The following is a 21,160-nucleotide window of genomic DNA, read 5'->3' as shown; positions in this document are numbered from 1 at the left end:
ACATTTTCTACATTTTCTTGACTTTTTCCTACGTCGCACCAGTCTAACAAGGCCAAATTTGGAGACGTTATCGTCACGTGCAGCTTGCCGACCTGACGATCGCACCTTCCTTGCTGGGTACCTCACCTCAGGTACCTTCCCTGAGCTACTGCCAAATATTGGAATCGACTTCGCGCCTCTCCCATTTTCTCATTCAACAAACTCACAACACCACCCGCTCGCTCACGTCTCTTTCTTCCTTTAACGATACCCACCGACCTGTGCCGACCGTCCAATTCCGCTCATTCCTTGTCCCTGAATTGAAATCGCAGATCCAGGCTGTCGCCTTCTCTAGCTTCTCTCCATCCCTCTGACGGACAACATTCACAATGCTCGGCTGGTGAGCTTCATCAACAAAACTTCTTGGTATCTCCTATCATGCATCTCTAATCACTTCATCTATAGGTATCAGGCAAGACTCGCGGCTCGCCCGCTGCTCACCCAGAGCATCACCACTGCCATCCTCTTTGCGACCGGTGACATCACCGCCCAGCAGCTTGTTGATAAGCGCGGCCTCGAAAAGCACGAATGGGCCCGCACAGGCCGCATGGCCCTCTACGGCGGTGGTAAGCTCCACCTCACCTTACCTGCACTCAGACAACTCACACGCGACGACGCCTTCATGGCCGACGTGAGCTCGTGCTCATGAACGAATGTCTTAGACTGACCAATTCTCTCCAGTCATCTTCGGCCCCGTCGCCACAACCTGGTTTAAGTTCCTGCAGAATAACGTTGTCCTCAAGAACAAGAACGCCGAGATGCTCGCCCGCGTCGCCGTTGACCAGGGTGTCTTTGCCCCTGTCATGATCAGCGTCTTCCTCTCCTCCATGGCTACGCTCGAGGGCGGCTCGATCAAGGAGAAGCTCGACAAGAACTACAAGACGGCACTCACGTCCAACTACATGCTCTGGCCGTTCGTCCAGGTGGTCAACTTCAAGTTTGTGCCGCTTCACCACCGTGTGCTCTTCGTGAACGTCATCAGCATCGGCTGGAACTCGTACCTCAGTTTCTTGAACAGCCAGTAGAGGATGTTGGGAACTGGGTGGTAAGGTTGGCTTGGGGTAGTTGCCACCCTTTGAGGGAAGCAGTCTCGAGTATGAGTCGAGGAACTGAGAGCTCGTTGTGATTTCCAGCCTGATATAGCGATTCGTGGCTTCAGATTTCGAGCATTAGAAGCAGGATAGACGGGATCGAAGTGATCAAAAGATGGTCCTGTGCAGGGCCAGCAGGAATATACTGCACCATTCTTCTGAATCTATCTGAGCAGAAAGAGCTGCCTCAAACCATGTGATGTTAAGCCTGCCATTATTATCCGCTGAGGAATCGACCACCCATCAGTTCATACTGGTTAAGGCATTCCGTATACCAGTCATACGGATGAATCTCACTTGGATAGCGACAAAGACGTCGCCATGGTTCAAAGACGGCCCAGGACCCCAAGCTCAGCCCTGCCAATGAGCGATGGATGCGGGGAAGGTGAGGAGCCTCAAGTCTCTCAACACCGAGACGCCGTATTTTATAATCATTCATCATTTTGAGTATCCATACTACTGATGAAATTATTGACTGGGGCTCATTGCATGACAACCAAGTGGGAACACTTAGCTCATAGTTTCACGTCTACTATCTGACATCGCGCCACTCGCAGTAATAGATAACTGAGCTACTGCCGTCCCCTCATTCTCCCCACCCTCAACCGGGATCCTTTAGCGACGGAGTCGGCCGCTGCAACGTTGCAAGTCAACCGTGCCGAGCGGCTGGAAAGCACCTGAAAGTGCTGCTGCGAACTGATAAAACTGATCAAAATATTCCTAGACAGGGAGACCGAGACAGTTTCCCCAGCTCGAAAGGACTCGATCAAAGACACTCAGACAAAGATGACTGCCTCTAGCCTGCTCGATCGCCTCAACAGAGACGGCTTCGTCGTCATCCCCTCCATCCTCACCGACACCCAACTCAAAGACCTCCGGAGCGCAACTCAAAACGCCACAGCGCTCGCCCGCGCCGGAAAATGGCCGAACGTACGGACGCTGCCGAAGCAGTTCCCGCCGTGGCCGGTCGCCACCCCGGAAGCGCCCCCGGACGGCATCTGGGGCGTCCAGGGGATGATGCACCCCGACATGCCCAACAACGCCGCCTTCATCAAGACATACTTTTCGGATGCGGTGATTGAGCCGACGAAACAGCTACTGCAGTGCACCGATGATGATCTGGTCATGGAGCTTTTCAATTTGCTCATACGGCCTGATGAGGACTTTGAGCTGCGATGGCATAGGGATGATATTCCCGCCACTGCTACCGCGGAAGAGGAGCTTGATCGGCTCAATAAGCCGGCCTATTCTGCGCAGTGGAACCTGGCTCTTTACGATGATAACAGTCTCATCGTCGTTCCGGGCTCTCATACCAGGGCTAGGACAGACATCGAGCGCAACGCGGATCCGTATGAGAAGGAGATCCCCGAGCAGTTATACGTGGAGCTCAAGGCGGGCGACATTGTCTTTTACAACAACAATATCCTGCACCGCGGCGCATACGTCGCGAACAAGGAACGCATGACACTGCATGGGAGCGCGGGACATGTCAACGGGAGCACCCTCCGAGCTCGCAATGTTTTGCAACACGGACTCAAGGGCTGGGTGGATAAGGTCGATTTGGGCGTGTTGGATGAGAGGGAGAGGGCGAGGGCTGAAAACATGCGGAGAATGCTGGTTAAGCTGGGCCAGGAAGCGGGGGAAGTGGGATATTCTCTCGAGGGGTAGTGTGAGATAAGGCAGTTATGGATCTTCTTACCAAAGGCAATCGAATGCATGCGCGAGTTTCCAAGGACAAGAAGTCTTGGGTTGGTTTGTTCTGGACCAGTCGAGCGGTGTGTAACAGCCTGGGCGGTGAATTGGGCGAGTCTGCCCGGACTCTGCCCGGGTCATGTGTAGTGGGCGCTTAGCTGTGTGCGTTCCCATGACGGGGCGGACTGAATCAAACAATCCCATCTCGATCATATCTAAGAGGCGCTATCGGCGGTATATCACTCTGAGGCCCCGAGCAACATCATTTCTCAAAAAAAAAAAAAATCAGAAAAAAAAAAGAATAACAACAAGCCCAACTGACACTTCTTGTACTGAAAGGTTGTTTCATCTCAAGTTCTGTCTTCCATCTCGAAAGCTCTGGGGAATCAAGTGTCAGTGGTCTGTGCACAATCGGATGCCTAAGTAACAAGGTGTCTGTGGAACCCGTGAGCTTTTCCCGTCCTGCGGCCAAATCCGGATTTGCCAACCATCAACCGACTCTGTCGGCAACATCTGCGTCAGCCTCAACCACCTCCGAAACCACCCCTCCTCCTCCTCGAACCCGTCCAGATCAAACCCCCAAGGTCTGCACCCGGCGACAATGTTGCCCTCATCGGTGCGGCGCGTGGTTGCTTCGGCGCCGCAGTCCCCCCTCGTCGCCTCCCTCACCACCTCCGCTCCGAGAGCGGCTACGGCCACCATCACCCTTCAGCAGAGACCCGTCGGTGGCCACCAGAGACGATGGTCCTCCTCGAGCCCCTCGAACCCGAATAACAACGGATCCAAGGACATTCCTGCCCAGGGCCAGTCCGTCCATGCCTCGACATCATCGAGCTCCAGCAGCAGCAGCAAGTCTAACGGCGAGAAGCGGAAACGAAAGAGCAAGGACAGCGCCGATAGGGAGGCTGCGCAGAAGCTGCCCAGCGTGCCCAGCACACAACATCTTTCTCAAGAAGGTGTGTAGTCATGCGGCATCTGGATATTGTGGTAAAAATCGCTAACTAAATCATGCGCAGCTCTCGGCTTATCAACCTTTTTCTCGCTGCACCGGCCGATATCTGTGACCCACAGCATGCCCAAGTCAGTGACCGAAGAAGCCTTCGCCGCCATCTTCAAGCCCCGGAGCAGGGCGAACAAGGTCACCGACGTCATCTCAACACTATCGCGGACGACCGACGACCTTGAGGGCGCCATGGCCAAGATGACCATCGGTCACCAGGAGACGGATGCGTCAGGCGAGCCCGTCCAGAAGATCGACTTCAAGAACCCCGACGGCACCGAGTCGAGCGTCTACGTCCAGCTCAACTCCATGGCCGGCCAGTTCGTCCCCTTCCGCCCTCCCCCGGCCCCCGAGGCCATGGGTGAGACCTCCGACGCCGCAACCCACGCCGCGGCCGCCGAGTCCGCCGTCGAGGACCTTCTCGACGAGACCCCCCACCACCGCGTCTACAAGGCCATGTTCACCATCGAGGAGACCACCGACGCCGACGGCCAGGTCCAGGTCCTCGCCCACAGCCCCAAGATCATGCAGGACGGCGACGCGCCCCGCTCGTTCCTGGAGCGCATGGCCCTGCGCCAGATGAAGTTTGACGAGGCGCAAGGCCACGATACCATGCACGCCCTCAGCGTCAAGCGCCAACGCAAGCTCAAGATGAAGAAGAAGAAGTACAAGAAGTTGATGAAGCGCACGCGCAACCTGCGCCGCAAGCTGGACAGAATCTAAGCTCGGATTGGGGGGTGGTTGTTTGGTTGTATATAAACAAGCAAAGCCCGTCGGTCTCTTATTTTCTCATATCCTTGTTTCTTTCTTTCGGACTGCTTCTCCCACTCGAGCATATCTGGGAAAGATGCGGGGGCTTTCTCACTCATAATTGGTGTTCTCGGCCGGGGCATCGCTGATGGTTATTTCATCTCCTTTTCGCGTTGTGCACATTTCTCGGACTTCATATAGAGAAGAGAGGGGACAGCTTTGCATCAGATAGCAATCATCCAACTGTTTGCATCCAGAGCCATTACTCATGACCGTGCCGCGAAACTGAGAGAAAGACGCAAGAACCAGCAACGTGAGAGTTTAGGAGAGGGTCAGGAGGAAAGAAACAGAGAGATCATGTACAACAAAAGAGTGTATTACTAGTTCCACCAAACGGAAATATTTCAAGGCCTGAACTTCCCCTTGAAAAGTCATCTTACCATATTCTGCTACACTTCACCATACCATTTCCTGAGTGATCGCCACCCCCGTCGGATTTTTAAAGATCGTCCGAGGGGGGCGTGGCCATAACGAAAAAGTCGCTGCACCCCACCAAAGTGCACCCACATCGAAAGTCCACCGCCCGGCAGAAAATGTTCTCTCCGCCAAATTTTTGGGATTTCCTCGACGTCGAAGAGCTGGTTTGCGCCGACCCGACTTCAGCAAGCCCGCTTTCTGCCAAATTTCCGCTTCACTCCCCCTACGTCCCTCCTTCCCTGCGAGCTCTGTTCAAGATGTCGCGCAAGGCAGTGTGAGTTCTTATCGTGATATGAATACTTTCTGTTACTCGAATTGCTGACTTTTTCTTCCCTCAATGCAGAGACCAGCGGATCCCGAATCTCATTAGCAATGGGTACCAAGAGAAGAAGCGTAGCTTCTTCGTGGTGGTCGGTGACCACTCCAAGGATGTCATTGTCAACCTCCACTACTTGATGGCGAGAAACATCAAGCAGAACAAGTCTGTCTTGTGGGCGTACAAGACCAAGCTCTTGGGCTTCACGAGGTATGTCCGACGTCTTGAGCAGAGCCCACTTACAGCAGGAACCGAAAAGCTAACATCCGACCTCTTCCTCGAAATACAGTCACCGAAAGAAGCGCGAGAACAAGATCAAGAAGGAAATCAAGCACGGCACCCGCGAAGCCAACGAGTCCGACCCCTTCGAGCTCTTCGTGTCCCTCCACAACATCCGCTATGTCTACTATAAGGAGACGGAAAAGGTCCTCGGACAGACCTTTGGCATGTGCATCCTCCAAGACTTTGAGGCCATGACGCCAAACATCCTCGCAAGGACGATCGAGACAGTTGAGGGTGGCGGCCTGGTGGTCCTCCTGCTCAAGGGCATGTCCTCGCTCAAGCAGCTCTACACAATGTCCATGGATATCCACTCGCGCTACCGCACCGAAGCGCACGACGACGTCGTCGCCCGCTTCAACGAGCGCTTCATCCTGTCCCTGGGAGGCTGCGACTCATGCCTCGTCATCGACGACGAGATGAACGTCCTGCCCATCTCGGGCGGCAAGGGCGTCGTGAAGCTTCCGCCCACCGACAAGGACATCAACAAGACCGAGGCCGAGCAGGAGCTCGAGGACATGAAGGAGTCCTTGCAAGATACCCAACCAGTCGGCTCCCTGGTTACCCTCGCCAAGACGACCGACCAGGCCAAGGCGCTGCTGACGTTTGTCGACGCCATTGCCGAGAAGACGCTGCGGAGCACCGTGACGTTGACGGCTGCCAGAGGTCGTGGAAAGTCGGCGGCCATGGGTGTCGCTGTTGCGGCCGCGGTTGCGCACGGGTACAGCAACATCTTCATTACCTCCCCGTCCCCGGAGAACTTGAAGACGCTGTTCGAGTTTGTCTTCAAGGGGTTCGATGCGCTCGGGTACGCTGATCACGCCGATTACTCTATTATTCAGTCAACGAACCCCGACTTCAACAAGGCTATTGTCAGAGTCAACATTCACCGGGCACATCGCCAGACGATTCAGTACATCAGACCCCAGGATGCCCACGTTCTCGGCCAGGCGGAGCTGGTGGTCATCGATGAGGCCGCTGCCATTCCCCTGCCTTTGGTGCGCAAGCTGATGGGCCCTTACTTGGTCTTCATGGCTTCCACCATCAACGGTTACGAGGGTACCGGTCGTTCGCTGTCGCTGAAGCTGATCAAGCAGCTGAGGGAGCAGTCAAGACCCGGAGCCAAGACTGGCGAGGACACAGAGGTTGCCGACAGGACGACGGGTAAGGCCTCCAAGGACCAGGGCTCAAGCCAGTCTAGCCGGTCCCTTCGCGAGATCACCCTGTCTGAGCCCATCAGATACGCCCAAGGCGACTTGGTCGAGAAGTGGCTGAACAAGCTTCTCTGCCTGGATGCTACCCTCCCCAAGGCCAAGGCCAGCGCCCAGGGGTGCCCCGACCCTTCGCAGTGCGAGCTGCTCAAGGTCAACAGAGATACCCTCTTCTCCTTCCACCCCATCCCCGAGAAGTTCCTGCAGCAAATGGTCGCCCTCTACGTTGCTAGTCACTACAAGAACTCTCCCGATGATCTCCAGCTTATGAGTGACGCCCCCGCCCACGAGCTCTACGTCCTCATCGCCCCGACATCAGACGGCAAGCTCCCCGAGCCCCTGTGTGTGATCCAGGTCGCGCTGGAAGGAAAGATTAGCAGACAAAGCGTCATCAACCAGTTGAGCAGAGGACAGCGCCCGTCCGGTGACCTGATCCCCTGGCTCGTGAGCCAGCAGTACCAGGACGACGAGTTCGCCTCCCTCTCCGGCGCCCGCGTCGTGAGAATAGCGACGAACCCGGAGTACGTGTCCATGGGATACGGCACCAAGGCCCTGCAGCTCCTGACCGACTTTTACGAGCAAAAGTTCACCAACCTGTCCGAGGACGCCGACCTCGCCATGGAGGAGACCCTGCCCAGAGTGACGGACGCGGAGCTGTCAAATACCTCTTTGCTCGCAGACGATGTTCATATCAGAGATATCAAAAAGCTGCCGCCGCTGTTCGCCAGATTCTCCGAGATCAGACCTGCTGCACTGGACTACGTCGGTGTCAGCTACGGCTTGACTCAGCCCCTCCACAAGTTCTGGAAGCGCGCCTCCTTTGCGCCCGTTTACCTCCGGCAGACGGCCAACGACCTGACGGGCGAGCACACGTGCGTCATGATCCGGCCTCTCGAGAACACTGGCGCCGACCGGTCATGGCTCGGCGCTTTCTCGCGAGACTTCCAGCGTCGCTTCCAGTCGCTGCTGTCGTACCAGTTCCGGGAGTTCCAGTCGGTCGTCGCGCTCAGCATCGACGAGTCCGCCAGCATCGGCGCCAAGCTCGACGGCACTGAGCCCACGGCCTTGTCAAAGGTGGAACTCGACAGATTCCTGACGCCGTTCGACTTGAAGCGTCTCGAGTCATACGCCAACAACATGCTGGACTACCACGTCATCCTCGATCTCGTGCCTACCCTTGCTGGCCTGTACTTCACCGGCAAGCTCAAGGGAGACATCAAGTTGACTGGTGTTCAGCAGGCTATCCTGCTCGCTATCGGTCTGCAGAGGAAGGACATGGATGTTATCTCTTCTGAGCTGTCCCTGCCCTCATCGCAGCTGTTGGCCATGTTCATCAAGATCCTCCGCAAGATTACAACGCACTTTGGATCCCTGGTCAACGCCGCCGTCGAAGCCGAGTTGCCTAGCGCTACCAAGATTGGTGTCAGCCGGGAGAACGCGTCTGGCGTGCACGACGATGAGGTCGTCGACAAGAGGTTCGCTCCCCTCGAGACATCTCTCGAGGACGAGCTTGAGGAGGGAGGCGATGAGGCTCTGGCTAAGCTTCGTAGGAAGCAGCGCGAGCTCATCGACTCCCTGCCGCTTGACCAGTAAGACCCCTTTTCTTCAATCCGTGGCTATGAGAATACTATACTAACTACAACTACTAGGTATGAGGTTGACGGTGACGCTCCCGCCTGGGCTGAAGCAGAGCAGGCCGTCAAGGATGGCAAAACTGGTGTAGTGAGCGTGAAGGGCAAGTCGAAGCGCAAGGCTGGTCCGACGGCAGCCGAAATTTACGACGAGGCTCTCGGGGAGAAGAAGTCCAAGAAGGCGAAGAAGTCCAAGAGGGACAGAGACTAAGTTAAAAGACACCACTGGACGGGGTCATTTGTTCGGGGGAAAAGGCGGGGGGGAAGAGTGACAGAGGAGGTATAAACAAAAGTGTAAAAGCATCTTTACTTACAGGGTGAAACGGGTATTTGTCCTTACTTGGGCGGCCTCTATGCGGAGTTGGCTCGGCTTTGTTTGTTAACAATTTTAAGAAATTTTGAACATTTCATTTCAGTGAAAGATGAGTGGTGATGTTCCGTCCTCTTCCTTCCGGATGATAGCGTTTGGAGGCCGGGTGATATGATACCTTGAAATTAGGTGGCTGACTGGCCAGTCGTGGTGATCCGACTCTGGTGGGATTTCTGTGATTTCAAAGAGGGAAGGGACGAATATGGTGGAAGGTGTAGATACCTTCCCTTTCTCTGCCTTCCTTCCATCTTCAACATCAAGGCCGCTCCTTCCTCCGTTATCCGCTTCTGCTTTTCTCTTAGGGGGTACCTTTTTATCTTGACGAACTCGTGACAAGCAACTGCTGTCATCTGACGACATCACCTCGCGATGTTGACTCTTACGATTTGAAGGCATCGACCGGAAGTGGCTTCCTCCTCTATCGCAACCTCGAGACCGCAAATCGCCCAATCGCGTTTTTCTGCCTCGCCATACCGTCAATCGACATCACCAAAGTACCAACTCGCATGTCGCCCATACCATCTCCAGCCACCACAAACTCAGCCCGACAATGTGTACCGAATCCATTGCCCTCTGCGAAAGCTGCGGCCTCCACAGACACATGCACTACCACCGCTGCAGATCCTGGCTATGGTCCTACCGCCAAATTAAATGGACCTTCACCACCCCTCTCTCCTCGACCCCGAAACCCAAGAACTGCCCCTTCCTCGATGGCGAAGTCAAGACCGAGATCATACCGGGCCGATGTCCCAACGCGGCGTGCCCAGGCCACAGGCTCAAAGACGACATCGACTTGCGAGCAGCCGTCGACGGGACTTTGGATAGAAGAACGGATGGGGAAAAGATTGATGCGCAGAGGGTCAAGATGGGACTTATGAGGAGACCTGGGCCGACGCAGGCGTTCCAGGAGCCGTTGGAGGTTGGGAGGCCGCATCAGAACCCGGTGCCGGTTGTTATCATGGATGGGAGGCCTGATGAGGGGCTGAGACTTGTGAAGGGACGGGGAAAGCGGGTGGAGGGGATGGGGATGGCGGAGAAGGAGGGGGTTGAGCATGAGGGGCCTATGGCTGTTTCGTCGCCGGGTCCTGCTACGAGGATGCCTGTGAGAAGGCAGAGGGTGTATCATGGTCCGATAATGAGGCCTCATTGAAGGGTGCTTGTGGGATAGTCCGCGGGATCCTTGACTTGACGGCACGATACTACGAACCTAATTACGAGCAATGGGAACGAATCATGATTGGAGAGGAACTTATAATGGGAGGAAGGGTTCATAATATAACGCCGGTCGAAAGCGTCTCTACTCATCACGATAGTGACCATGAATATTCCCAAGATCATGAGAGTCTTTGAAGTTGTGTGAGATATGCTTCATGGTGGTCGTGGTGTCGTGTAAGACGGTAGTCGCCGCATACCAACCGAATTGTCCAATCACAGCCAAGGCCGCTGCTAAGAATGTTTCTAACCACTTGGTGGTTCCTGCATCGCGGCAAACCGGCAAGTCAACTCCGTAAGCTCAGGCCACCAAACAGCGCGAATCAAAGCCTGTTTCCTCTGCCTGGTTTCCCCCCCTGAACTTCTTTGTATTTTGGAGAAGCCAATCTCGGCCAGTGGGGTTCATTCCCCCTGTCGACGGTCGACCATCCACTGAGAAGCTCGAAGGATACACGTCTGGCCTCCGCGCGACCTGGGGGATCAACCAACTTTTTTATGCTAAATCCTCCCCCCCCGTTCGTCCCATTTATGGTTCCTTTGTAAACATTGGACCGCTTCCCCGTCCTGTCGTCCCGTCTCGTCCTTCTTCCCGGTTGTCAACTCAACACCACAGTCTCTCTCAGTCGTTGAACTGTTGATTCCATTCGTTTGGACGAGAGTTCTAGATCGTTCAATTGGATCTCTTCGTGTCTTCCTCAACGACGAGATATCACCCTCGTTTCTGAGTTCTGAAGTAACTCCACGCGATCCATTGCTGTAACCCACCAGAATCGAACCACTCGCATGTCCCTTCCACGCTCTTGAAGCTCTCGCCAAAACCTCAACATGCATACCTCCAACCTCGTCCCGGCAGCCTTCGCCGCCCTAGCCCTCCTCTTCAACCCCGTCGCCGCCATCCCCGCCCCCGTTCCCGCCCCAGAGCCAACCCTCGTCGCCCGCGCCGATGTCATCGCTCCCACCGCCGCCTGGATCAGCGTCAACAACAAGGGCGTCCCCACGACCGTCACCCCCGTCCCGACGACAATCTCCGGCACGGCAACCTACGCCTCCGCCGCCCCCAACGCCCTGACGGGCAGCGTCTTCACCCTGACCGACTGGCACCTCGTCAAGGTCACCACCAGCACGGGCACCCCGCCCGTCGCCACGGCCGACAGCAAGAGCGGCGCGGGGGCCTTTGCGCCGTGCAGTAATACCAAGGGGGACTTTTCGCCCTTTTGCGATCCGAATAAGGGGAGCACGCTGTACACCGATGGGACGTACTATGGTAAGGCGAACCGACGTTCCCTGGTACAGGTGATGAAGGCAGTATATCGGTGTACCTGACTAACTCTTCCCGTGCTCTAGTAACCTGGGACCCCACCGTCCTCATCAAAGGCAACAAAACAAACGTCAACGTAAAAATCCAAGGCAAATCCGTAAACGGCACGACAGTAGGCGACATCGTCCTCAACGCCGACACAGACACCACAAACCCCGCATCCTACGGCTACTACGCCTGGACAGTCTCCTCAAGCCTCATCCCCTCAGGCCAAGACAACGCCACAATCGAGCTCCTCATGTCCTACACCATTGACGGCACCGCCCAAACGGCCATCACGGGCCCGCAGGTCCTCGTCGCCAAGCGGCCGACATGGCACCCCGAGGCCGCGAAAATGCCCAAGGGCGCGGAGCTGTACATCGCCCTCCCCACGGTGTTTGGGTTCATCATCATTTGTGTCATTGGCGGGTGTATCTGGAACCGGCGGACGCGCAAGATCGGACTGGGAAACATCATGAGCCGGTCGAGGCACGGGTATGGTGTCGGTAAGTCGCGGGCGCAGAGGTTGGGGGCCAAGGTGAGGCAGAGCGTGTTCCATGGCGGGCGCAAGGATCGGGGGATCCAGTTAAGGCAGAGGGAGATTAGCCCCGACGGGTATGTGTACCGCGACGAGCCGATGCCGAACCAGCAGCAGCAGCAGCATACCGGTGCTGGACTCAATGTCAACAGTGGTGGCTACGGGCATTCTCGGAGGGATAGCGATGCGCTTGGGAGTCTTGCGGGGAGCCCGGTGTCGGCTACGTTTCCGGATCATGGGCCTCAGGGTGGTAATGCTTTCCGTGAGGAGATGAGGAGGCAGGAGAGGGAGAGGTATTGAGAGGGGGTAATGGACTCCTGAGGCATGTCATTTTGTGTGTCATTGAGAGGAAGCCGCGGTGTTTTGGTGAGGCTAAAGGGGAGTAGACGATGATGGAAAACATGAGGATAAGTGTCACGATATAGACGACGCCAGAATCAGAGATGAGCTGATCGGAGCTCATTTTCAACATAATATGTAACAATAATGAAACTCATGAAGAACTCAAGATGACTCGCACTAGTGAGCTTGTGATGGATATTATGTGATGTTGTATTCGCTGCACAGAACGTGCAGTCTGGCTGTTTTCAGGGGCAAGTGGAGGGTTCAAATGCCAGGCATGGTAGGATCGCTCCTCCATATCCAGCAATCTTGCAATAAACGTCTTCTTTATCCAGGGTATGAAGCTGGGGGGGGGGGGGGGGGGGGGGGGGGTGACTCCAAGCACAGTTCGAGAGCCTAATGAGCGTCCAAATGACAGGCACGATAGCACTCGCTCCTTCCATCCAGCACTCTCGCGACAAAGATCTCCTCTATCGAGGGTATAAAGCGGACCTTTGTCTCCAAGCAAGTCTCCAGCTGCTCCTTAGCCTCATTCCAGTGTTGGTCGCAGCGCCATCGCACCAGCGACGGCAGAGACGACAAGAACGCTAAGATTCCGCAGAGCTTGTCGTTACTCTTTATGTTGTCGCTGCCCCTTTTGCCATATCTCGCATACGCCGTACGGAATATGTCAAAGATAGCGGCCCCTACGGGAACCCGTCGTTCTCCTGCACATTGTCAGTGACGAATGCGGAAGAAACGAGTACGACAGCAACCAGAACGGCAGGAACAAATACGGTAGCAACGGATACGGCAGCAAGGGTGGTACCTTGGCATCCTGGGATTTACCAAATCCTCATCAATGTGCTACTGTTGGTTTGCTTCGTTTAGAAGCGTGGGTACCATTATTTATAAGGCGGACTATGGTAAAGATAGCAGCAACAAGTATGGCAATAGCAAATGTAGCAGCAGCGGCAGTGTCTTGATACCTAGTCATTTAGGTTATTAGATCCTCATTAACATGCTACTGTTGGTTTTTCTACTTAAGAAGTACAGTTACCCTATTCATCAGACGGGCTGTAACAAAGATGGCAGCAACAAGTATAGTGGTGATAAATACTGAAGCAATGGCAGTATCTTAGCGTCTAGGCATTTGTATGGAATCCTCATCAACATGCTACTGTTGGTTTGCTTAGGTCAGATGCATCACTTTGCCATAGGGTACCCCTATTCATAAGGCGGGCTGTCTTCCATTCTCATACATATCATGAGTGATAAAATGAGTATTAAATGGGAACAGATATATTACTAGAAGTGAGTACGGAAGTATTGGTAGTAGCTTGGCATTCAGGGACTCGAGCTATGGACTCATCTCCAAGAAGGATCCTGGTGGTTTGCTTGGTTCATAAGCATGAGCATTCCTATTTATGAGGTTGGCCGTCTTCTTTCTCTCCTGCTGTTGCCGCGTCCTCTTTTGGGACTCGAGTAAGGTAAGTTTATAGCTTACCAAGACGTGGGATTGATGCGTTCATTTCTCATGGAGTGGTGGAGTTGGGTTTAAATCTAATCAATGAGTGACAAGGGTTCTACCTGCCTCTAGTACCTGTGTCGGGAATGGGCCTCGGGTGAAGGTCCTGAGGTGGGCATTTGAATCTGTGTAAGGCAAGAGAATACGCCGTGCGAAATCTTCAACGGGCATATCTAACAAGGGAGCCCCGGAGTTGGGCTTGAAATGACCGTCTTTCCACCATGCCCCTACACATCACTTCTCGAACATTTGACAGGCGGAAGAACCAAAGTCGTATCAGCATGTCAATTCATAAAGCTTCATGACGCCGTTGCTATCAAACCGAGACCCTCCTTTTCTCTCTCCTACTCTGGTCGTTCGATGGATCTCCATCTACGATCTTGACGCCATCATAAGCTGTGCAGGTGCTAGCACTTCACTTCTTGCCCGAGCTACCGGAGCTTCCGCCACCGTAGCCGGACGAGGTTCTGTCACCACTGGGAGAGGTGTAGGTTGAACCGCCATTGCCGTTGTTGTGGTAGGTGCTGCCGTTGGGGTTGGAGTAGTAGTAGGATCCGTCACTTTTGATGTTTTGATCAGCTTCTGTTCAACGATGTCTCTTGGGAGATAAGGCGATCAACCGGTCCGGGACATGGAGGGATGGTAAAGCAGCCCCTTGGCAGCAGTCAGTGGAAGAGTTGGAGGTGAACTCACGTGTTGGAGTAGTGGTAGGAGTTGGAGTTGTCAGCGCTGCTACCGTAGTCGCGGGCGCAGTAGTGGTTGCCCTGCGTTTGCCAGTCGGCACGTCAGCTACGCCGTCTTGAATTGGAGCTCTGTGGCTTTGGAGAAAAGGGCTGGGGTTTACCTCGCTGTTGGTGCCGGAGCTCTTGTATTCGTAACCTCGTCCGCTCATCTTGACCGTGTGTTTGACGATTCTGGTGCGAAAAGTGGCTGGGTGCGATGGGCGTTGTGTATGGGGTGTGTCTGAAGAAGAGTTGACTGTGGAGAGAAGGGGAGTTTGAGGATGCGAGGTCACTGGAAGGTGAAGGGAGATTAAATACCCAGGCAAGACACCTTGTGGTTTGTCAGGCACGGTCTATCGATGCTTTCCTCTTTCCGTCCACCCCGCATCATTAATTGATTAATGGCGAGAGCAGTGACAATCGGAAAGCCACCTGCCTCCCTAATCTACCTTTCCTCGCTCATTTGGGCTCTCATGTTCCTTCCCGCGGGGCGCGTCAGAGCTCCAAAAGCCCAGCGAAAGTCAGATCAGATGGGGACCCTGGAGTCTGCATAGGGATATCGTGATTGCATCATCCCCTTCCCCCTTCCCCCTTCCCCCTTGTTACCCCCGGCATGCACAAAGTATCACAATCAAGTTTCCTGTAGCAGAGAGCAGCGGAGACGTGCAGCATTGTGCTATTTTATTGCTTTTTCGACGAGATAGGGCGTTTCTTATTTCCCCGGCTGCCAAGCAAGCTGCCGCTGTCGTAACTTACTCTGGGATCATCCTGGTTTCTGTCAACATCTGATGGATCTCAGACCAAGAAGGTAAATATCTCAGTTGAGAGAAGTGCCTGTTGTTTGCAATTCAAAAGGGTGAACCACGTCGAACATGGGACCTCAGGAACAGCCTCCGGCTTGTAACACGCATTAGTAGTAGACTGTCACTTTGCTCAAGCGTGTCGGCAACTGCACGTGAGTTGATGTGAGCGGCAGTCCAAGTGGGATGAGACCGAGAGGGACCCCTCACTCACACAGCTGTCCCCCCACGTTTCAGGGATCAGCTTGCATTGAGAAAAAGCAAATGACATTTCTCAATCACCTCCTCACTTATGAACTCACGTCTTGTCAAATCCTACTACTCCGAACCGAAACCAAAAGTTCACATGCTATTCGCGTTCCTACTACAGGTATCCCAATTGCGCATCAAGTCCTAACAAAATAGGGTCCATCCCATTAGAGGTAAAGAAAGAAAAGCCAAGCATCCCAACATTTGAGTATAATCACATAAATCGCTCCGTCGTCACTCATTACAAGATCTAGTGGTTATTTCATTCCAACACTTTGCTCCAAGTCAGTCACAAGTCACGCAGATGCGGAGTAAAAAACCCAACTCAAAGCTTACTTTTTGCCGTACCCGGAGCATGTTCGGTATCCGCTAGCCGAGGTGTACGGTGAACCGCCGTTGCCGTCGTTTTGATACCTCTCGCTCTTTGGAGTCGAGTAGTGAATTGAGCCGCTTCTATCCATCGTCGCAAATGTTCCATCAGTCTTGGCTCGGCCTCTCTCTCATGCCCCACGCACAGTCACACTCCAGCTCTGGATTGAAGAACTGAATGAGAATGAAATGCAAATAAAGATTGAGACTCACGTGTTGGGATACTGGTATGAGTTCGGGTTCGAAGTGCTGCTGCTGCTTCCGTAATCGCGAGCGCAGGAGTAGTTACCCTGTGTGTTTCCCCGCAGTGAGTACTATTGCTGCTCCACGAGAACCTCACATGGGTCAAGGTTTGCAATTACCTGGCTGTTGGATCCAGAGCTCTTGTATGAGTATCCCTTGCTGCTTGGCATGTCGTCGATCTAGGGAGGTGAGCGGGCGGTAGTGGGTTCTGTTACTCAAATTTCCAGAATGCTTTTTTGAGTTGGAGATGGGCTCATTCAAAGGACGAAGAATTCATCGGGGGCTTTTGTTTCTCGTTTTTGACACATAGTGGAGATGGGAAGAAGAAGGCGAAGGCGGCGAACTTAAGTATAAGAGAAAAACTCTCTCTCTCTAGTTTAAGGCACATGGTACGGGATTACAGAGTAGGTACATAATGGGCTGATCATGGGCGATGCGTGGTTTGAAACGCTGCGCTACTTCACTTACCCCGCCCCACGGGAGAGAGAGCCCATAGTGAGACTTTTTATTACTCTTCTCTAATTCCCGTGCCTGACGAGTCGGTCCATTGACAAGTTTGAATGGGGAACGGACTATGCGGCAAAAAAAAAAAAGAAGGCCAACGAGTGGATGAAAAGGGATGCTTCGGGCAAGGCGTCAAGCGTTCGAGCCGTTCCAAGCGTGGGTCGAGCGAGGCGATACGCATGCGCTGGCAAACGGCTGCTGCACCTTTTGGGTGTTGGCCCTTCTGGGGCATCAGGTAATATCGGTAGGCCGGTTGTTAGGTATTTTAAGCTTCATGTGGGGGTGGGAAGGCACTCTGGCTCTCTGCACGAGCAGACTCTTTGGATGAGAGTGAGTCCGAGATGCGGAGGGAGGGGGGGAGGATGACTTGATTCTGCAGCGAAGAATACCTTGTACTCAAAAGTTAGGACAGAGGACGGGGGTACCTGAGCTCAGGAGCTTTCCAAAAGTTGGGACGACACCACATGACACGGCATGTTGCCTTGTTCTCGAATTTTGATGAGGGAAACAGCGGCTCTTTAGATAATAACGTTGCCTCCCGCTGACGTCTTAGCTTGGATGGTCTAACAAATATCAAGGAAGGGCATAAGAGCAGTCGCGACCGCAGGACCTGCAGACCCGGGAAAGCCCGGCCATAAGTAGGGGACCGACGGACGCGGTCAGGGGCATATATCTCCGAGATCTGCTTCGGTCGACTCGGATCTGACTCCGAGGCGATGGGAAAATACCACCCCTCTTGTTTTGGTCTTTGGTTTTGGTACGCTTGAATTCAAAAGTCTATTTTTCTTGCTTTTTGCCGCATATCTAGTCTAGAGGCTCTTCTATATCATTATGCGGCTCGCAATAGCCATTCACGACTCGTTTAGTTTTAGAGGTGATGATCTAGTCAGTTCTCCTTGGGGTTGCCGTCCTCGAGCTCGGCAATGAACTTCTCGGCGTCCATGGCAGCCATGCAGCCGGTTCCGGCACTGGTAATGGCCTGTCTGTATCTCTTGTCCTGGACGTCACCGGCGGCGAAGACACCCTCAATGTTGGTCAGCGGCGTGCCGGGCTTGGTGACGACGTAGCCCTCGTCGTCGGTCTCGAGCTGTCCCTTGACGAGCGTCGTCGCAGGTTCGTGGCCAATGGCGTAGAAGAGACCGTTGGCCTCGAGTGTCTCCTCGGCGCCCGTGACGGTGTCCTTGACGACGAGGTGGCTCATCAGGCCGTCTTCGCCGCCCTGGATCTCCTTGCCGGCCGAGTTCCACCGCACCGTCACCTTGGGGTTGGCCAGCAGGCGGTTGGCCATGACCTTTGAGGCGCGGAGGATGTCGCGGCGGACGAGGACGGTGACGTGGGAGCCGTACTTTGTGAGGTAGAGGGCCTCCTCGGCGGCCGAGTCACCGCCGCCGATGACGACGAGGTGCTTGTTGCGGAAGATGGGGACGGCTCCGTCGCAGACGGCGCAGGCGGAGACGCCGTTTTGCCAGTACTTCTCCTCGCCGGGGAGGTTGAGGCGCTTGGCGGAGGCACCCGTGGCGAGGATGACGGCGTCGGCGGTGTGGGTCTCTTCGGGTTCGAACTCGGTCGAGTACTTGAAGGGGCGGGAGGACAGGTCGAGCTTGGCGACGGTGTCGGTGACGATTTGGGTGCCGAAGCGCTCGGACTGGGCCTTCATGTTCTCCATGAGCTCGCCGCCCATGATGCCCTTGGGGAAGCCGGGGAAGTTCTCGACGTCGGTGGTGGTGGTGAGCTGACCGCCGGCGGCGATGCCGTTGGCCATGAAGCCCTCGTACAGGACGGCTGGAGCAGGGGAGTATCGTCAGTGGATGTTCCGAGGACTGTGTGAAGATAGGGGGAGTGGTGAGGGGATGCTTACGCTTCAGCTCAGCGCGCGCCAGGTAGACGGCGGCGGTGTGGGCAGCAGGCCCAGAGCCAATGACTGTGGTGTGAGGTTAGCAAAGTCGCATTACAAGACTTGAAGCCATCATGGCTCGACCATGTTGAGAGGCATGTTTGTCTCTGCTGATCTGCAGGAGGGGCAAGCAGGAACGGAGAGTCTTAACGTACTGACAACCTTGCTATGCATTTTGCGGGCACTCGACTTTAGTTCGGTAGGATTCGTAGAGTTCTTCTTGAGTGATGTGGTGGCTGCGGCAAAGGACAGACCAGTGGCGCTTGAGCGAAGAATTGTTCGTCTAAAGGTTGAAGAGAACAGTTTGGCGGTGATATGCGCGTTCAGGAACACGCACTATCCTCTCCAAAAATGGCGGGGTATCAGAAAAAGAGAGATATATGTACAGCAAGAGGGAGGAGGGGGGGGGTCAGGGTACCACAGGGGGGCGTGTGAGAGGGAGGAGGGGCAAAACGAATGGAAGGGGCAGGATGGCGACGGGCTTTGCTTCCAATCAAGGCTTGGAAACTCGTGGACCGCTATCGTGACGGCAGACCCGGGATGGTAGTGGTAGTACAAATAGTGGTACAGGGCCTGAGATTCTGTAGCAGTAGCAGTAGTAGCGACGGTAGCAGTGGTCCAAAATGTGATTTCTAATGGTGGTGGCCGGGATCTGGGACGGTGATGCGTTGCGCTGGGCCTTGCCTTCTCGGTGGTGGTGGATTCCAGAATTCCAGAAATTTTTAATCGGGCCTGCCGCACGATTCAGGGTGCATTTGATAGCGTCTGTCAGTCGGGTGTCACGAAAAGCCCGCCAAGCCAAACCGCAAGTGGTCTGGATGCGTGATCGGAGCGCCGTTCTTTGGCATGATTATGTGGATTACCTAAGCACCGAGTCGCCGATTCCCCGTTCCGTCGGTATCCAGACAATCCACCCCACTTGCCGAGGCTCTTCCGAGTGACGCAACTCGGCTCCGAGCCACAATTCTGCAGCACGGTGTGCCGTGTACCTATGTATCTCTTCTCGTGAATCATGGGCCGGTCACCGGTGTCGGGAAGTTTATAATCCACAAGGGTTCTCATCGCTGCTGGGAATCTTATCAATCGCATCAGCGTCTATTTGGAATTATTGACGTCAATGAAGCTTCCGACCGGGAAGGTCAAGGTCTAGAATCGAGCCAAGGCCGTCTTGGTCGGCGACAATCAAGGACCATTGTTGGTACTCAATCATCCACACTCTTTGCGCACGCGATCAGCAGAGTGAGTCAATTTCGAAGCATGAATCTTCACCCCGGAGACAGCTTACTCAGTTGCTCCATCACCTCATCCACATCACATGCCTCTCTCAATTGTTTTTTCAAAGCGATGAGTCCCACGCTTCGCAAGTGCTCAAGGATTTCCCTCTCTTACTAATCACTCAATCCGAGTGAAATAGAAGTACCAAGATCCCCTCAGCATATGCTCAACCTCCTCCGAGAACGTCTGCGATACCTTATCTCGGCCGTCGAAGAGCCCATTTAGTAGAAGAAGCGAGTTCAATCTTTTTCACCACCCTGAAACTCCAGAGATGGCTATTCCATTTTGACCGACATTTCAGCGTTCCGATGAAGAGCATAAAGCAAATTGGGGAACCTGCGTCTATAGGCATATCTTCATTCACATAATGCTAAGTACACCATCAAAGTGGCTTTCATGGCCCTTCACTTATCTTCCGCACTCGGCATATATGCCGCTCATAATGCCTTTGGCCTATGCGGGTTGAGTAGCAACTAACGTTCTTAGTATCGTGGAGGAGCCACAGCCACCGTTGATCCAGCCTAGCAATACGGGAGTAGGTAGGTACCTTGTGCAAACATCAAGATGTTGGCCTCGGATCGATATTCAAATCAGAGGCTATATTATTCAAGGTGTATGCATCAAACACTTACTATCAAGATGACTGCCGTTCATTGAATGTCATACAATCCCGGCCTCTCCCCCAACCCCAAGGGTCCGGGCATTCCATCCTTCACGCACTCAACCCTCTACGCATCCGGCAGCCCAGAAATAACGACACCACTAACAAAATCCTGAGCATGCCCCTGCGTGTCCATCTTGCCAGTACCATTCTTGAGGTAACAATACTCTCCGGGCAACTTAATCATAGCGACAGACCGGCAGTAGCCCCCGGCCTTGACATCCCCGCTCGCAAGATTACTCCCATACGCCTGGTTATGCGCCGCGCACAGTACCATGCACTCCTCAAACGTCGAGACATACACCTTGAGAATATCATACAGCGCCGGGTTTCCGTAGGCCGCGCCCGAGGGATAATTCACCTCGCACAGCTGGCGGAAGGTCTGCGTCGAGTAGCCTGTGCCGATCTTCATCGCTTTGCCGTCAGCGTCGGTGGGCGTGTAAGTCGTCGTGTTGATGCTCGGGCAGCCGCCGTCCGTCGGAGCGGAGCGGATACCTGTTGGGATTGAGCGGGCGGTGGACGATGTCGCTGTTAATGTAGAGGATTGAACGCCTGAGCTTGCGCTTGAGGTTGTAGGCGCTGATTGAGAGCCTGCCGTTGCTGATGCTGTTGACGATGGACCTCTGTTGGACACCACATTCAGTCTTTTTGCTCTCATCTCATCCCTATGAGTGACGAAAAGTGAACTTAC

The 21,160-nt window shown here is 54.3% G+C and overlaps 10 protein-coding genes across 10 annotated transcripts; 6 read left to right on the top strand and 4 right to left on the bottom strand.

Annotated features, from left to right (window-relative positions):
* Positions 1 to 368: 368 nt before the first annotated feature.
* On the top strand, positions 369 to 1,064 carry BDP55DRAFT_635064 (sym-1; the record flags this gene model as incomplete). The annotated part of the gene is made up of 3 exons (XM_060572738.1): positions 369 to 379; positions 445 to 670; positions 702 to 1,064. The coding sequence occupies 3 exons, from the start codon at positions 369 to 371 to the stop codon at positions 1,062 to 1,064; spliced, it is 600 nt and encodes a 199-aa protein (XP_060426325.1).
* An 852-nt stretch (positions 1,065 to 1,916) lies between these two features.
* On the top strand, positions 1,917 to 2,798 carry BDP55DRAFT_731555 (phytanoyl-CoA dioxygenase; the record flags this gene model as incomplete). Its single annotated transcript, XM_060579827.1, has 1 exon — positions 1,917 to 2,798. One exon carries the CDS (start codon positions 1,917 to 1,919, stop codon positions 2,796 to 2,798), a length of 882 nt encoding a protein of 293 aa, XP_060426324.1.
* A 494-nt stretch (positions 2,799 to 3,292) lies between these two features.
* BDP55DRAFT_673547 (uncharacterized protein) lies at positions 3,293 to 5,014 on the top strand. Its single transcript, XM_060575601.1, has 2 exons — positions 3,293 to 3,778; positions 3,839 to 5,014. The coding sequence occupies exons 1-2, from the start codon at positions 3,424 to 3,426 to the stop codon at positions 4,543 to 4,545; spliced, it is 1,062 nt and encodes a 353-aa protein (XP_060426323.1). The 5' UTR covers positions 3,293 to 3,423; the 3' UTR covers positions 4,546 to 5,014.
* BDP55DRAFT_673544 (GNAT acetyltransferase 2-domain-containing protein) lies at positions 5,015 to 8,872 on the top strand. The gene is made up of 4 exons (XM_060575600.1): positions 5,015 to 5,323; positions 5,393 to 5,575; positions 5,655 to 8,444; positions 8,505 to 8,872. Exons 1-4 carry the CDS (start codon positions 5,166 to 5,168, stop codon positions 8,695 to 8,697), a joined length of 3,324 nt encoding a protein of 1,107 aa, XP_060426322.1. The 5' UTR covers positions 5,015 to 5,165; the 3' UTR covers positions 8,698 to 8,872.
* A 534-nt stretch (positions 8,873 to 9,406) lies between these two features.
* Positions 9,407 to 10,006, top strand: BDP55DRAFT_558635 (uncharacterized protein; the record flags this gene model as incomplete). The annotated part of the gene is made up of 1 exon (XM_060569823.1): positions 9,407 to 10,006. One exon carries the CDS (start codon positions 9,407 to 9,409, stop codon positions 10,004 to 10,006), a length of 600 nt encoding a protein of 199 aa, XP_060426321.1.
* An 887-nt stretch (positions 10,007 to 10,893) lies between these two features.
* On the top strand, positions 10,894 to 12,203 carry BDP55DRAFT_558731 (uncharacterized protein; the record flags this gene model as incomplete). Its single annotated transcript, XM_060569833.1, has 3 exons — positions 10,894 to 11,332; positions 11,413 to 11,986; positions 12,056 to 12,203. The coding sequence occupies 3 exons, from the start codon at positions 10,894 to 10,896 to the stop codon at positions 12,201 to 12,203; spliced, it is 1,161 nt and encodes a 386-aa protein (XP_060426320.1).
* A 1,964-nt stretch (positions 12,204 to 14,167) lies between these two features.
* Positions 14,168 to 14,644, bottom strand: BDP55DRAFT_731550 (uncharacterized protein; the record flags this gene model as incomplete). The annotated part of the gene is made up of 3 exons (XM_060579826.1): positions 14,168 to 14,312; positions 14,446 to 14,516; positions 14,597 to 14,644. 3 exons carry the CDS (start codon positions 14,642 to 14,644, stop codon positions 14,168 to 14,170), a joined length of 264 nt encoding a protein of 87 aa, XP_060426319.1.
* Positions 14,645 to 15,729: 1,085 nt separating this feature from the next.
* BDP55DRAFT_253867 (uncharacterized protein) lies at positions 15,730 to 16,474 on the bottom strand. Its single transcript, XM_060566299.1, has 4 exons — positions 16,255 to 16,474; positions 16,106 to 16,182; positions 15,860 to 15,976; positions 15,730 to 15,796 (listed from the first exon to the last, which is right to left on the bottom strand). Exons 1-4 carry the CDS (start codon positions 16,303 to 16,305, stop codon positions 15,781 to 15,783), a joined length of 261 nt encoding a protein of 86 aa, XP_060426318.1. The 5' UTR covers positions 16,306 to 16,474; the 3' UTR covers positions 15,730 to 15,780.
* A 724-nt stretch (positions 16,475 to 17,198) lies between these two features.
* BDP55DRAFT_253865 (thioredoxin reductase) lies at positions 17,199 to 18,848 on the bottom strand. Its single transcript, XM_060566298.1, has 3 exons — positions 18,689 to 18,848; positions 18,498 to 18,560; positions 17,199 to 18,421 (listed from the first exon to the last, which is right to left on the bottom strand). Exons 1-3 carry the CDS (start codon positions 18,705 to 18,707, stop codon positions 17,526 to 17,528), a joined length of 978 nt encoding a protein of 325 aa, XP_060426317.1. The 5' UTR covers positions 18,708 to 18,848; the 3' UTR covers positions 17,199 to 17,525.
* A 1,688-nt stretch (positions 18,849 to 20,536) lies between these two features.
* On the bottom strand, positions 20,537 to 20,881 carry BDP55DRAFT_558660 (uncharacterized protein; the record flags this gene model as incomplete). Its single annotated transcript, XM_060569825.1, has 1 exon — positions 20,537 to 20,881. The coding sequence occupies one exon, from the start codon at positions 20,879 to 20,881 to the stop codon at positions 20,537 to 20,539; it is 345 nt and encodes a 114-aa protein (XP_060426316.1).
* Between the last annotated feature and the right edge of the window lie 279 nt (positions 20,882 to 21,160).

This window comes from Colletotrichum godetiae (assembly GCF_030913485.1).
Source record: "Colletotrichum godetiae strain CBS 193.32 chromosome Unknown BDP55scaffold_39, whole genome shotgun sequence".
In the NCBI taxonomy this organism is placed as follows: Eukaryota; Fungi; Ascomycota; class Sordariomycetes; order Glomerellales; family Glomerellaceae; genus Colletotrichum; species Colletotrichum godetiae.
This window is presented reverse-complemented; position numbering and strand designations above follow the sequence as displayed.